This window comes from Acanthochromis polyacanthus, chromosome 22 (assembly GCF_021347895.1).
Source record: "Acanthochromis polyacanthus isolate Apoly-LR-REF ecotype Palm Island chromosome 22, KAUST_Apoly_ChrSc, whole genome shotgun sequence".
Taxonomy (NCBI): domain Eukaryota; kingdom Metazoa; phylum Chordata; class Actinopteri; family Pomacentridae; genus Acanthochromis; species Acanthochromis polyacanthus.
Window position 1 is genome coordinate 7,346,853 of NC_067134.1, and position 15,780 is coordinate 7,362,632.

The following is a 15,780-nucleotide window of genomic DNA, read 5'->3' on the forward strand; positions in this document are numbered from 1 at the left end:
TCAAACATCTCTACTTCCCCTAAGAACCTCCTCAACATTATCATGAATCATCCAGGACTGGATGGACTGGATCCACGGAAAAACGTCTGGAGAACTCTGCAGATCCAGGACGGATCCGCAACTCCACCCAGTGGTCAGAGGTCTGAACTGCACCTGAACGCAACACCCAGTCTGTCTGCAGAGTTTCAAAGTTTTAAAGTCACAGTACTACTTCTGTTCAAGTATTTGGCGTTTTATTGGTTTATTCTCCTCAAAATACTACACTCTGTCCAAGTACTTGTGGTTCTAAAGCATTTCTACTCTCAAATAGTACTTTATAACAAACACATTATGGTTTAAGAGATTTATTCCAGCCAAAATACTGCATTCGGTCCCAGTACTTGTAGTTTTAGAGGTTTGTCCAATCCAAAACACTACTGACTGTACTTGTAGTTTTATTGGTTTATTCCACCCAAAATACTATTTTCTGTTCAAGTACTTGTGGTTCTAAGGCTTGCTACCCCAAAATAATAGTACTTTCTAATTAATACGTTATGGTTTAAAAGATCTGTCACCAAAATACCGTGAACTGTTCATGTACTTGTAGTTTTAAATGGTTTTTATGGCCAAAATTCTATCTTTTGTCTCAGTGCTTGTGGTTTGAAAGGATTGCTACGTCCAAATATTACTCTCTAACTAATATGTTATGGTTTAAAAGATTTCTTCCAGACAAAATACTACAGTCTGTCTAAGTGCTTGTAGTTTTAAAGTATTTTTTCAGCCAAAATACTACATTCTGATCAATAATATATATTTTTAGAGGTTTGTTCAATCCAAAATACAACATTCTGTCCACATACTTGTAGATTTATTGGTTTATTCTATTCTAAAATAATACTTCTGGTCCATTAACTTGTGCTTCTAAAGGTTTGCTACCCCAAAATAGTACTTTCCAACTAAAAAGTTATGGTTTTTATATTTTTATGCCAGCCAAAATACTACTTTCTGTCCAAGAACTTGGAGTTTTCAAATAGTTCTTCCACTCAGAATAGTACTCTCGATTCAGACACAACTACTGACGAGTAATCAGATAAAAGTCCTGAACCAAGACCAGGATCCTACAGTGGACAGAAACCAGTAAAGACCGTTACAAACGGACTGGTTGGATGTCCTCCATTACAGACACACTTACCTGCTAGAGGTTCTCCTGAGGTTCTCAGGTTCTCCTTGTTTCCATGGGAAACACCTGCTGTGGCTTCATTCAGACCTGGAAGTTCCACATTCTCAGTTCTCAGACGACAACGAGGCAAGAAATTGGTTTTAAAACATGATTCAAAACTACTACAAGCAATGAAATTAAGATTTTAAAACACAAAACAACTAAAAAAGGACACAAACCAACTACAAAGAGACACAAACCAGCTACAAAGAGACACAAAACAACCACAAAGAGACACAAAACAACCACAAAGACACACTAAACAACCACAAAGAGACACAAAATGACCACAAAGAGGCACAAAACAACCACAAAGACACACTAAAAAACCACAAAGAGACACAAAATGACCACAAAGAGGCACAAAACAACCACAAAGAGACACAAAACGACCACAAAGAGATGCAAAACAACCACAAAAAGATGACACAAAACAACTAAAAAAGGACACAAACCAGCTACAAAGAGACACAAAACAACCACAAAGAGACACAAAACAACCACAAAGAGACAAAACAACCACAAAAAGATGCAAAACAACCACAAAGAGACACAAAACAACCACAAAGAGACACAAAACAACCACAAAGAGACAAAACAACCACAAAGAGATGCAAAACAACCACAAAGAGACAAAACAACCACAAAGAGATGCAAAACAACCACAAAGAGACAAAACAACCACAAAAAGATGCAAAACAACCACAAAGAGACACAAAACAACCACAAAGAGACACAAAACAACCACAAAGAGACAAAACAACCACAAAGAGATGCAAAACAACCACAAAGAGACAAAACAACCACAAAGAGGCACAAAACAACCACAAAGAGACACAAAACGACCACAAAGAGATGCAAAACAACCACAAAGAGACAAAACAACCACAAAGAGACACAAAACAACCACAAAGAGACAAAACAACCACAAAAAGATGCAAAACAACCACAAAGAGACACAAAACAACCACAAAGAGACACAAAACAACCACAAAGAGACAAAACAACCACAAAGAGATGCAAAACAACCACAAAGAGACAAAACAACCACAAAGAGGCACAAAACAACCACAAAGAGACACAAAACGACCACAAAGAGATGCAAAACAACCACAAAAAGATGACACAAAACAACTAAAAAAGGACACAAACCAGCTACAAAGAGACACAAAACAACCACAAAGAGACACAAAACAACCACAAAGAGACAAAACAACCACAAAGAGATGCAAAACAACCACAAAGAGACACAAAACGACCACAAAGAGACACAAAACGACCACAAAAAGACACACATTATAATATCCCAGTTAACAGACAGAATAAACATCCAGTCGTCTTTTGTCCTTTATTGCTTTCATTTTCATGTTTCACCTTTATTTTTTTTACAAAGAACATTTCCATTCCTTTCGGACTCTGTCCTGTTTCTCTCTGACTGGTTGCTTCCTTTTCTTTCCTCTGCAGTTTCACGATTCCACTTACATTTATTCATATTAGGGTTAATACAGTGGATCAGAGCCTCTTACATTCATAGAGAAGAAAACGTCTGAAACGCTACAGAAAAAACACCGTAGAAAGAAAACATGAGAGAGAAGGATGAACCAGGAGTATTTACAGCTTAGGACCAACTACAGGCAGTGTAGCTGGTGAGAAAAAGAAAAATGTGACTTTTATATCGTTAAAGTCAAAACAAAACACGAGTGAAATGAGCTCAGCAGGATATAAACAGGGAATAGAATCAAAAACTCCATATAATGACTCAGAGGCGAGCATTTCACCAACACACTCAAAGCGTCTCTATAGGCTATAGATATTCAGTTACATTAAATCTTTAATTATTGCTCGTTAAAATGATCCTCAGAGGAACTGTTCGGGGATCTTTAACACTTAACTGCTGCATTTCTTTATATTATACTGTTACATTCTAAAATGCGATCCCAAGAAAAAAAACACAAGCCCCTCATGAGATGAAAAAACATCAATTTCTGGTCAAAACTAAAATAATTTTTAATGAACTACAAGATCCTCTGACAGGTGAACACAATACAAATTTAATTAATTTGGTGTTTTAAAGTTGTTTTTTGGGATTAAAAACAAATTAGTTCCTCAACCATTAGAAAGAAAACATGAGGAAAAAGTAGAAAAACAGGTGTGACAAGCTGTTTTAACATTTTCGAGTTGAGTTTGACGTCAGCAACATTGTTTTGATCCTTAAGAACCACAGTTCAAGATGTTTTTAGTTTAGTTTGGGGTTTGTTCCAATGACAGTTAAAGACACCACTTATCATTGACATTTATAGTTCAATCCTGATGTCCTTTGTCAGACGTTTTAGACGAGTTTACCTACCAGGGATTACAGTTACAGATATAAACAGCATTGTTTTGACTAATTACACCATGACTAAGAGTCTGTATTCCAGATATCTCAAACGTAACTCTGAACAGTCCAGATCCCAGTTAGAGATCTCTGTAGCTCCGGGTTGATAATCGCAGATACCACTGACCATACGCACAGAATACAGCTTTGAATTAAAGTTACAGATATCAACAATGTCTTTTTGACCCACAGAAACCACAGTTCAAGATCTTTTTAGTTTAGTTTTACATTTCTTCCAAGTTGTAGACACCACTTATCAGACACTTATAGTTAAGTCCTGACGTCCCTCGTTAGACTTCTCAACACAATACCAGCAGTTAGAATGTTTTATAGTTGAGTCTGACGTCAACATCATTTTGACCCGTAAGAACCACAGTTAAAGAGCTTTGTAACTTAGTTTTGGATGAAAGTTTGAGATGCCACTTATCAGACACTTAGAATGCAGCCTTCAATTATAGTTACAGATATCAGCAATGTCGTTTTGACCCATAAGAACCACAGTTCAAGATCTTTTCAGTTTAGTTTTGGATGATAGTTGTAGACGCTACTTATCAGATGCTTATAGGTCAATCCTGACAGTCATCGTCAGACATTTTAACACTACAACTGCAGTTTTAACATTTTATATGCGAGTTTAAATTCCCATGATTAAAGTTACAGATATCAACAGCATTGTTTTGACTAATTACACCATGACTAAGAGTTTTTATTACAAATATCTCAACGTAACTCTAAAGAGTCCAGATCCCGGTTAGAGAGCTCTGTGTTGATAATCACAGATTCCACTTACCAGATGCACAGAGTACAGCCTTGAATTACAGTTACGGATATCAGCGGCATTGTTTTGATTAATTACGCCGTGACCAGTCAAATCTCAGACGTCATTGTGACTAGCTATGATGATCATGCGAGGTTTCCTATTGGTCCTGCAGAACATGGATAGGTGGAAAACGCTGTGCAGACCTCAAATGTTCTTTTGTGACCAGATAAATGACAGATATCGGCAGTACAGATCCCGTCTGGATGTTAAATCGGCTCACTGTTCACGTCTTTTTCCGGCTGCTTGACCAGATGTGCTTCGGTACATTCAGTTTGATGCTTCAGGTGCAAGTTGGTCCGTTTTGAATACATTCAGGTGAGATTTTTCTCCCGGTCCATCATGAAATCTCAACCGATCTCAGGTTCGATTCTCTGGCACCTCTGAAAACCTCCTCCTCCTCCTCCTCCTCGCCATCCCCTTCAGAGATGGCTGTCATGGGAGTGGCGAAGAGGCGTCGGCGGGCAGCGAAGCGTCGGCTCGCCGAGCAGGGAGGGGTGAGGGAGCGAGGTCGCACGGGGGAGGGGGAGGTGAGGAAGTAGAAGGGCGAGGACGAGGAGGTGAGGAGGAGGCGAGTCAGATCATCGCTGAACATCGTGGAGAAGTCCTGAACACTCGGAGACCTGGGCGGCAGGATGAAGGGTTGGACTGGGTCTGGAGGCTTCGTCTGGAGCTCAGCGATAGACGAAGTTGCAACTTTACGAAGCTGCTCGACGGCCGAGACCCGAGACGACGCATCAGTCCGACTCCCCTTCCTTAGCAGGAGAGCCTTAAAGCTTTCACTTCTCTGACACCTTTGGCCTCGGAGGGCAGCAGGTCGAGTCGGGCGAGTCAGGGGGTCGGTAGGGGTCATCGGAGAGGACGAAGAGGAGGACGATGAATGGTTTCTGACGTCTTTTGAATCCTTTCGACCGAACATCTTCCTCTTAGACCTGAGGCACAAAGACAAGATGTCAAAACATTCAGGCAGAGGCTTCGTACATCAGGCTCCGCCTCCTCATTCGGACATCATCAGCCCATTGATGGAGCTCAGTTATCTTAATATTTAATGGTGCGATTTTACACCTATAAAGAGGAAAAACTGTGGTGATTTGTTGGTTGGAAGAGGCAAAAGCTAGCGTACTTTTACCGTCGTGACTTCAAGAGCCAATAGTTTTGACTTACATTTTTACTCATTGGTTTTAGGATGGTGCTTGGTTGCATTTAAGAACCAAAACTACTTGATTCTGTTGTGGAACTAAAGCTGCTTGGTTAGATTTAGGCACTGATACCACTCAGTTAAGCTCAAGAATCAAAACTATTTGGTTTAGTTATGGCATCAAAAGTCCTTAAACAGTTTAGGTGCTAAAACTACTCAGTTAAGTTCAAGAACCAAAACTACTTGGCTAGATTTAGGCAACACAGGGCCTTAATGGAATTTAGGCATTGAAGCTACTCGATTAAGTTTGGGAACCAAAACTTCTTGGTTTGTTTGTGGATCCAAAGCTGCTTGGTGAGGTTTAGGCACTGACACCACCCAGTATATTTTAAGAACCAAAATTACTTGGTTAATTTTAGGTCTTGAAACTGCTTGGTTAAGTTTAGTGACTAAAACTACTTTGTTAAAATCTTCATGGTTTGGTTAAAATACAGTATTTATGTTACAAGCCTCCATTTTGTTTATTTCTAGGGTAGCAACTCCACCAAAGACTTTACATGGACATCATTGCGATTATTTCCTGTTCATCACTGATCAGAATGAAAGATAAAGCATCCACTGAGCTACTAGAAGGTGGAGAAGGACCCTACAGGCTCTAAACGGAGAAGGTTCCTGTTGAAAAGGAGACAGTAGCTCGTTGGGGAACATTTAAAGACCAGAATCTTCCATCTAGGCTACAATAAACCGGGGACAGATTCTAGATCTAAGAGGAGAAAACCAAGGATACTGGTGAAGGACTTAAACTCCACTTGCTACAACTTCATTTACAGCTTTACCTGCAGCCAAACCCCAACTAGCAGAGCTTTCACGCCGTTCCTTCCCATACTGCACTGCTCCACAGACAGAGGAACCAAGCAGACATGTGAGGATGTGTTTTAAGGTTTGGTTCAGTAACAGTGTCCGTTAATATTTGTGTGTTTCTACCTGTGGATGACAGCGAATAGATCCTCTGTGGTTCGGGGCCGAACGGGGACGAACATCTGATCTGCCGACACATTGATGAACAGCTCGGCTGGGAAACAACCAAAGAGAAAACTGAAGATTGATCACTGTCATTTCAACAATTGAAGTATTTGTCTTAAATTGTCCTCAAATGGAGTCAGAGAGGTGATTAAACTAGCACTTCTTTCCAAATCTAGTACCAGACTGTGAAGTCAGCGTGTATAATACATTCTTAAACTGATTTTTAGTCCACAGACCATTTATAGCAGGAATATAAGCTCTTATTCAGCAGCTTTCTGACTCAACTGGACCATGCTGGATATCTTATTTCCTCTTACAGCTTGTTTGAGCAGAAACTTGGCCTACTTTATCACACACCTGCAAATACATCAGGCCTACTGACATTTATCACGGTGGCCCTGAAGGCAGCAGAGGAGCCCAGTTTAAGGACAGCTGGTACTTTTAAGGTACAGCTACAGAAAACACCTGCATAAACATCTTGACCCCCATGGAAAAGGTGCCAAACTCAGGCTGTAAATAGTGCTTAAGTACAAGTCTGCTCTTAATCAACAACAAAACAACAACAAATAGTTGCTGGATAAAGTCTTTGGTCTACAACATATTGCAGTGGAAAACAAACGTAATATTATTCATGTAGTCATCTATGCCTGCCATGCGTTCAAGTCACTGCTCATGGACCACTGTGGACTCTTGAAGCAAACAGTAAACATCCTATTCGGTCTACAATATGTGGACGTCGGTCTGCTACAGTTACATGTTGCTTGTTATGTTGAACACTTAAAAAACAACAACACTAAACACAACAACAGTCACCAACTAGAGTGAAGCACTGAGGTGAGGATGACCAAATTTATGTCTCAGGTATGCTTGTGGAAAGCATGAATTGGCCTTTTGGAGCTCCATTATCAACTGTCTTATCTTTTATTATTTTTTATTTTTTTGAAAGCCAGTGGTAACGATTCTAAAATGCTGGCCGGTTCACTTGGTGGTTCTACCTGGTTCCAGACAACAGAACCAGTTCCAGAGCTACTACTAACCCGACTTGCCATCTGAAGATCCACTGCCCTCCTTTGTCTGCTTCCCTTTCCTCTGGGTTTCTTCATTTCCTCGCTCCACCTCTCCCTCATCTGGTTCCTGGATCAGGAGGTCTGGAAGTGACAGCTCCCCCCGCAGGCTGTCAGTGGACAGTGCGCTGCTGAGCGAGTACCTGCTCTGACCAATCAGAACGCAGGAGCTTTCAGAGTCACTCGTCTCTTGATCGCACATTTTCGTTGCTCTCTTCTGAATCGCTTGCATTATCCTGTCTTTTGTCACGTCTCGTTCATCTCCAGATGAGGACGAAGAGGACGACGACGATGATGATGAGGATGATGATGAGGGAGAGGGTGCCATTGTTGATGACATCATCAGCAGTTGCCTGCCTGGTCTCCTCTTTCTCCTCTTCCTTGCTTTGTCTTTTATCTTTGTACTGGATGATGCCGTCATCATCATCATTGCCTTCATCCCTCTCTCTAATGCCCTTTCCTTCTCATCTTCCTCATCATCTTCAGCCAGTGATGACCTCATCATCCTCCTTTGAAATGTTTTCTCATCACCCTGATAAAGTCTTGTCTTGGTGATCCTCGTTACCCCAGTTTGGGAGCCCCCTGTCCAGGTGTAAGCAGCTGCATGGGACCCTGAGCTCCCCAAGCTGCTGTAGGTACCATGACCTATAATCCCTGATGGGTGATGGGTTCCATAGATGGTTTTGAAGGTGCTACTGGTCTCAGTGTTTCTGGCCCCTGTAGTAGCCATGATTTCCGAGGTGCCCATCATCCCCATGGTACCAATGATTCCCAATGTGCCTATCATTCCCGAGGTACCCATGGACCCAGAAGTGCCCATGATCCCCGAGGGGCCCATGGACCCAGAAGTGCACATGGACTCAGTGGTGCTCATGATCCCAGCAGTGCCCATGGACCCAGCGGTGCCCATGGACCCAGCGGTGCCCACTATTTCTAGGGTGCTACTGGTCCCTGTGGTGGTCTGAGTCTGTGAAATACTACTGGTCTTGGAGGTTCCTTTGAAGGCCCTTTTTTTATTCTTAGATGCAAAGAGAGGTTCGGTTGTTTGGGGTGAGGTCAATAAGAGATCTGGCTTCTTGTGCAAAATTGGTGGTTTCTGCCATTGAGGGGAGCTGGCAGGTGAAAGTGTGGCAATGTCTGCAGTTGTTGCATCCATCAAATGTGCAGGCCTCACCGAGTTGTCAGCGGTGCACGTGGAGTGCTTCGGTGAAGGTGCATCATGGGTCACATGTGTATGCAAACAAATGTCCAATGAGTCCACAGGGGGCTCCGAAGAAAGAGCTGAAACTTTTTCCCTGCTCTTTCCTCCACTTTGTCCTCGCCTGGTCTTGGGGGAACCCATGACACCCAGGATACAAAGATCAGGCTTCTTTGGTGGAACTGGCTTCTCTGGTGAGCAGAGCTTCTTGGGGCTGCTTGTCCTGAAGTTACTGTTAATGGTTTTCATATCAGCGTAGGCCAGATCAGCAGCACCAAGATTCTGCATTCGAGATTTGATCTTGTCATTTTTCTCTACTGATGGTACCGTTTTGCTTACTCTATGTGTCTCTGCATGCTCTGTTAGCTTAGCATCTGTTAGCACTGTATCTTTTACCTGCTGTTGTAAATGCGCATGTTGGATAATTGTGTCAATGTGATTTTCATCATCAGGCATTTTTACCCAAGGACTGTCAGGACTGATGACTTGATTGCTTACGTATGTGTATTTCGTATGTGTAGCATACATGTGTGAGTCTTCACTTCCCGTTCATCAGACTGGATGTTTTGAGGAGTTTCATCACTGCTTGTCTGAGGCCCAGAGCTTCTCTGATTAGCAGGGCTACAAATAATGCCTTTTAAGTTCTGAAGATGAGAATAAGCTGACTCACTGTTGGGTGTTGCCATCTCACTTCCTGCTTGTCTGTAATCATTGTGATTTGATTTGAGTTCCGGGTGCTTTGCGTCAGCATCGGCTGGGTCTTTAGGGCTAGCATTACCCATTAACGCACTAGATATGTTAGCTTCATTGGGAGCTACATCACAGAAAGCATGTTGTGATCCCGGTCCAGCAAGTCCCACATCGGTGTTGGCCAGGCAATCACGATTTACTTTATCGGACATAGCAGATGGTTGGTCCTGGTTAGCATTAGCATGGTTAGAATTAGCTGATGACATGTCAGCATGGGTTTGGACTGCACCATCAGAAGATGCAGCATTGGCCTGCAGGGCATCCAGGTTCTTCACAGAGCGAAGCTTGACGCCCTGCAGAGCTTTGGCGGTGACCAGAGGGCAGGGAGGCGTGGCCACTTTAGCACAAGCATTTAGAGAGGGGAGGGGGGAGGCAGAGGGCATAGAGAGAGGAGGAAGCGGAGGAGGTGGCGGTGGAGGAGGAAGGTCAGCGATTGGCATGTCTGGGAGTTCTAAAGATGGTGGAGGAGGTGGAGAAGCTGGAGGAGGAGGGTAGCTGCTGTGTCTCACAGCAAAGGAGTAGGGGGAGGAGGAGGTCGGGAGAAAGGAGGTAGAGGAGGAGGAGGAGGGGGAGGAGGAAGAGTAGGAGGAGGAGGAAGAGATGAAAGTGGAGGAGGAGCTACAGAGAGTTTGGTGAGAAGAGGAGGAGCAAGAGGCAAAGAGGAGGACGATTCTGGCAGAGGAGTAGGAGGAGGAGGAGGAGGAGGAGGAGGCGGCAGGAGAGGAAGTTTGGCCGAAGACTCTAAGGAGGTGCAGGATGAGAGGGAGGAGGTGGAGGAAAAGGAGGACGACAAGGAGGACAGGAGTGATGACTTCCTTTCTGGCACCAGTGGCTTCGGCTTCCCATCGGCCCGAGACCTTGTCCTGGGCAAGGAGGAGGCGACGGGTGAAAGGGGGACAGAGGATGAAGTGGAGAAAGGGGAGGTTGGGGGGAGGGAAAAGGCTCCAGGACTGGCTGTGAGAGGGGAGGAAGGGGTGAGGGGGGAAGACAGTGGAGTGCCAGGAGTTGGGGTGTTGGACTGGCTGGAGTAACCACTGGAGGGCGAAGCGAGGCGCTGGAGCCCAGACACAGAGGAGCCAGCAGGTTGGGGATTGAGAGTAAGTCTGAGGCCTCCCTCTCCTGAATGTGGAGATGCCGGGGTGCGGACAGGAGGGTGGTCCGGGGTGGTTGGTTGGTGATCAGGAGTAGGAGACTCAGCAGATGCCTGGCAGTCTGGACTTAGAGGTTCAAAGGTTGTGACGGTCCCACAGTTCAATCCACTCTGGCGTCTTTTGATCCGGGGCACCCAGGGATCGTGGTAGGTCTGGGAAGATGACTTGCACTTGGTGGTGTGCTCCAGGCGGGGACTGGTCGAATAGCGGGAGGGTTTGCTCCGACCAGATCGTCGTCTCAGAGAGTCCGAGCGTAGCGGCGGAGGAGGTGGTCGCTTGGACTTGCGGAGGGAAATGCTGCGGGTGGCAGTGCGATAGTAGGAGGTGGAGGAAGAAGTGCTGGACCTCCTTTTCTCTCGGCTTAGCGAGGGAGAGGAGGTCATCTTCTCAGAGCACAAGGAGTTGCTGTCAGTGCAAGAGGGGGTGGAGCGACGAGAGAGAGCAGGGGGTTGCAGTTCCACTTTCTCAGAAACACATGTTGTGTCCTGGACAGCACTGCTGTGGACACTGGAGCTGGGGGACAGGGGCTGGTGGCTCCATCTGTCCCCACTGTAAGAGTCACAATCGTAGAAATGCTGAGTGCTCTGGTGGGTCTGGGTCTGCTCATCCAGAGCCTGGTAGCTAAACTGAGACTCTGAATCAGTGATGGAGGAGCAGGAGAGGTAGTGGGTGGAGGAAGGACCCTCATTCAGGGGCTTATTTCTTGAGTAAGACCACTCTGATGTTGGGGGCGAACCGTGGATGGACGAAGAGGAGAAAGGAGACTGCGGCAAGACTCTGGCTGTGGAGTCAAATGGCAGCAGGGGCTGGAGGTCGCTGGGGAAACCCTGGAGATCTTGTGACTGGAGACGAGAAGAACAACAGTAAGTGAACTTTTGTCATTTTTTATTTCAATCAACTTTACTGAATTCCACTTCACTGACCTGGTAGCAGGACGAGGAGGCGCTGAGCATCCTGTAGGAGGCGCTGGTACAGCTGGCCTCAGAGTTCAGAGAGGAGTTGGTTGCTGGACGGGGGAGACTGTGGAACTCCGAGGAGTGGTTTTGGACACGGGGGGAGGAAGTAAGGGAGGCCATGAGGCTGGACATCCCCTCTCCTCGAGGGGCTCGGATCCTCCTCGACTGTCCGTCCTTCCGGATTCCTCCATTCTCCTCCACCTCTGTGGCCTCTGATTGGTTGGAGGAGCTGCAGGAGGCGGAAGCAGGTCGACCCACGGTGGAGAACTGACCGGGAAGAACCGTAGAGACTGAAGTTTTGGGGCTGACATCATTTGGTATCCCAGTAACCGTCTTTCGGCGGTTGAGGTTGCGGGGTCGCCTGGTTAGCGAGTCAGCGTTGGAAAGAGTTCTTCGAAAACTGGCCTGACGATCAAAACTCTCACCTGAATTGTAAACAGATGAAAATACAGCATGAGCAACTGAGCCATGACAAGTTCTAAATCCAGCTCTAAGTTTAGCCTTGGAATTGAGTTGAGTCAAATGCTAGGGTCGAGTTTGAAGGTAAAAGTCTGAGTTAAAGCTCAGATCCAAGTCTTGTTCCAGATTCAAGTTTAGTTTCAAGTATTGTCCCAAGTCCAGGTCAAATCCCAGTTTACCGCAAGTCACAAACCAAGTCAAAGTGTAGGTCAAGATGATTCAGAAGTACGAGTTAAACCCCAGTTTTGGATCAAAACTCAAGCTTGTCTTGAGCCCAAAGTATGAGCCCTGAATTCAGGTTCAAGTAGAGATAACGAGTCGTAATCAAGTCTCAGTTTTGCAGCAGGTTTTATGTCTGAGATTAATCCTGAGTCAGATTCACATCTTAAACCAAAGTCAAATCTCAGTTGAAAGTCATGTCCAAGTCCAAATTCAGTCTTAATTTAAAGTTATATTAAAAGCCTGGATCAAATCTCAAGTTGGGTTGAGTATGAACTGAGAGTTCCATGTCAAGTTTAAAGTTGAATCCAACTTTAATCTTGAATTCTGAGTTTAATCTTGAGTCGGAGCTTTGAAGTCCAGCTGTACCCGTTACGTTGATGGGGACAACATCAGCAGCGACCGCCTTCGCCTGCTGCCTCATCCTCTCCTCTGGCGTCGGCAGTCGAGGCGGCGGCTCCATCTCCATGCCCACCGTCGGCTCGTAGGCTGGCGAGAAGACGTCCCAGCAAGAGGTGAGCTGGACAGGGTTCAGGACCAGCGGAGTCAGAGGTCGCGTGTTGTTCAAGATGAACCTCTCGTCTTCATCTGAGGATGCCGACGACTGACAAACAGAAAAAAAGCTTCGTTAAACCAGGTAAAGTCCAGATACAGCTCAGTTAAAATTAAACTACCTGGACTCTGATCTAGTCTGGACTGGTTGGGTTCAAACTTTATGTAGAGTCACCTTTAGCCTCATTACTTAGCATGAAGAGTTCTAGTACCTCAGTAGTCTAGTTAGTCAGGTGGGCATTACAACTCTACTTCAGGGGGTTCTAATCTATTTTAGAGAGGTTCGATCGATGTTTACCTTCCTCCTCCAAACTGAAAACTTGAAACAAACTGAAAAACAAGACTGAGAGAGAAAGTCCAAGACCCTGGACCTCTGAGAAGAGACATGAATGAAGGCAGGAAGGGTGAGAAACAGAATAAAGAAGAAAAGCAATGGTGTCAGTTCTCCAGTTTGACCAGCAGGTGGCACTAAAACACATCGATTCTCCAAAACCAGAACCAGAACTGAGCCAAACGGACTTAAAGCGGCACATCTGTTTGTTTAGATAATAAATATAAAGAATAAAGTCATGGAATAATCATCATCTGATTTAGGAATCTGAAACCATGGAGTATTTATGACTGTCCCTTTTTTAGAAACACTTAATCAATACGCTCCCAATAAACGTGGATCGATTAATAAATAGTTTTTCTTCTCATTTATATTCATTTTATGATGGAAAGTCAAACAATAACATGCAAAGTGACAAGAAAGAGACTAAATTAGCACAAACAGACTAAAACAACCAAGAAAAGGTGTAAAAATGACGAGTCAAAAAATGACGACGAGAAGAAGAAAACAAAGTGACTACAAGGAGATCAAACGAGGCTAAAGACACACAAAACAAACAAAAAATAACACAAGACAACGACAAAAAAGCAGAAAATGAGTAAAAATAGACAAAAATGACAAAATTATCTTAAATAAACACAAAACAAACACAAAGAGATGCACAACAAACAAAAGCTGAACCACAGAAAAACTAAAAGTGACGACGTAAAGAAACACAAGGATCAGAAAAAGACTCGAAACAATCAGAAAGGGACAAAATTAGGTTGAAAAGACAAAAAAATGAAGTAAGACAACTACAGAGACACAAAATGATCACAAGAAGATGAGAAAGGGACTTTAAAGAGACTAAATGAGTGCTCTGAATGGTCGGGGCCTTCCAGACGTCCTGATTGGCTGTGCAGTCCGTGGGGGCTCATTAATATTCATGAGGCAGCAGCACTGCGTCTCACCATCCTCCTGCCTTTGTCCCTCCAGCGCCGCCGAGAGCTGTCCTCTGATTGGTCGAGGCCTGGGCTCTGTGGGCGGGGTCGAGCTAGTCCGGGACATGCTGCAGAGAGAGAACCAGAGGTTACCATCGATCAGACTGGGTTCTACTGCGGCGACATGCAGCTGCAGTGCTGCATGCACAACCCTGCAGCGCTGCAGTCTGCTGCCTTCAGTCAGTTCTACGGAGAACATCAGAAAACAAACACAATGTTGGAAATCTGATCATCACATCCACAGTGTGTTGCAGAAGGTGGCTGGAACATATTATGACAAGAATGTGCAAAATGGTGACAAAGAGGCACAAAACAACCACAAAAAAACATAGAAAATGAACAAAAGAGCCAAAACGACCACGAAAAGATGAAAAACCACTATGGAGAAACACAAAATGGAGACACACAGAGACACAAAGGGATGGTAAAAACACAAAAAACTAACACAAAGAGACAAAATTACTCCAGAAAGATGCCAAACAACCAAATGAGACACAAAACAACCTCCAAAACGACACGGAAAATGAGCACAAACAGACCAAACGACCACAAACACAAACAGACACACAAGAACGAGAAAAATATGCTAAATGGTGACAAAAAGGCATAAAACGATCACAAAGAAACAAAGAAAATGAATAAAAACAGACAAAACAACCACAAAAACACACAACAGAACCACAGACAACCACAAAATGGCCACAAAGAAACAAACAATAAAAACACACGGAGCTAACACAAACAGTCAAATCACCCAAAAAGAAGCAAAACAACCACAGACAAACACAAAATGACCACAGCGATATTAAAGTACTACAAAAGCATGGTAAAAGACCACAAAGAGACACAAAATTATGAGAAAAAAGGTCAAAAATGATGACGAGATACAAAACAACCACAAAGAAACATAGAAAATGGACAAAAATAGACAAAATTACCACAGAAAGATGAAAAAACCACCATGAAGAACCACAAGACAACCAGAAAGTTACAAAACAACCACAAAGAGACATAAAATGACGACAAAGAGACACACAACAACCACAAAAAGACATACAACCACCACAGAGACAAACAACCACAAAGAAACACACAACAACCACAAAGAGGCAGAAAATGACTACAAAGTGACTCAAAATGACCACAGAGACACAAAACAACCACAAAAAGGGACAAAAAAAACACAAAGAGGCACAAAACAACCGCAAACCAACCACAAAGAGACACAAAATAACCACAAAGACACACAGAACAACCAGAGACACAAAACAACCACAAAGAGACACAAAACAGCCACAAAGAGGCACAAAACAACCGCAAAACAACCACTAAGAGACACAAAACAACCACAAAGAGACACAAAACAGCCACAAAGAGACAAAAGCAACCACCAAAAAATAGAAAAAGAGAGAAAACAACTACAAACAACCACAGAATGTCCTCAAAGTGACACAAAACAATGAGAAAATTATGCAAAATTCAAAAACAAAAAAAAAAAAAAAAAAAAGGTGACAAGGAGGCACAAACAGCCACAAAGAAACATTGAAAATGAACAAAAGATGCAAAA

At 43.8% G+C, this 15,780-nt stretch overlaps 3 protein-coding genes across 3 annotated transcripts in view; all 3 read right to left on the minus strand.

Annotated features, from left to right (window-relative positions):
- Positions 1 to 2,532: 2,532 nt before the first annotated feature.
- On the minus strand, positions 2,533 to 14,277 carry LOC127531917 (NHS-like protein 1). Its single transcript, XM_051942332.1, has 8 exons — positions 14,184 to 14,277; positions 12,720 to 12,954; positions 11,640 to 12,097; positions 10,423 to 11,558; positions 9,795 to 10,060; positions 7,591 to 9,366; positions 6,515 to 6,602; positions 2,533 to 5,324 (listed from the first exon to the last, which is right to left on the minus strand). Exons 1-8 carry the CDS (start codon positions 14,184 to 14,186, stop codon positions 4,733 to 4,735), a joined length of 4,554 nt encoding a protein of 1,517 aa, XP_051798292.1. The 5' UTR covers positions 14,187 to 14,277; the 3' UTR covers positions 2,533 to 4,732.
- Positions 9,360 to 11,145, minus strand: LOC127531817 (uncharacterized). Its single transcript, XM_051941994.1, has one exon. The coding sequence runs from the start codon at positions 11,097 to 11,099 to the stop codon at positions 10,071 to 10,073; it is 1,029 nt and encodes a 342-aa protein (XP_051797954.1). The 5' UTR covers positions 11,100 to 11,145; the 3' UTR covers positions 9,360 to 10,070.
- Positions 14,278 to 14,393: 116 nt separating the features above from the next.
- LOC127531918 (protein NLRC3-like) overlaps positions 14,394 to 15,780 on the minus strand; it is a 17,967-nt gene continuing 16,580 nt past the window's right edge. Inside the window, exon 12 of the mRNA XM_051942333.1 lies at positions 14,394 to 14,399. Coding sequence (XP_051798293.1) covers positions 14,394 to 14,399 — 6 coding nt within the window. The remainder of the gene's footprint in view (positions 14,400 to 15,780) is intronic.

Coding starts and splice junctions, on each gene's coding strand:
- LOC127531917 (XM_051942332.1), bottom strand. Junction 10,061..10,422: donor TCCTCCTTGCCCAGGACAAG/GTCTCGGGCCGA, acceptor GAGACACAGCAG/CTACCCTCCTCCTCCAGCTT. Junction 9,367..9,794: donor CAATGCTGCATCTTCTGATG/GTGCAGTCCAAA, acceptor ATCCAGTCTGAT/GAACGGGAAGTGAAGACTCA.
- LOC127531817 (XM_051941994.1), bottom strand. CDS start 11,099: ATGACCTCCTCTCCCTCGCTAAGCCGAGAGAAAAGGAGGTCCAGCACT.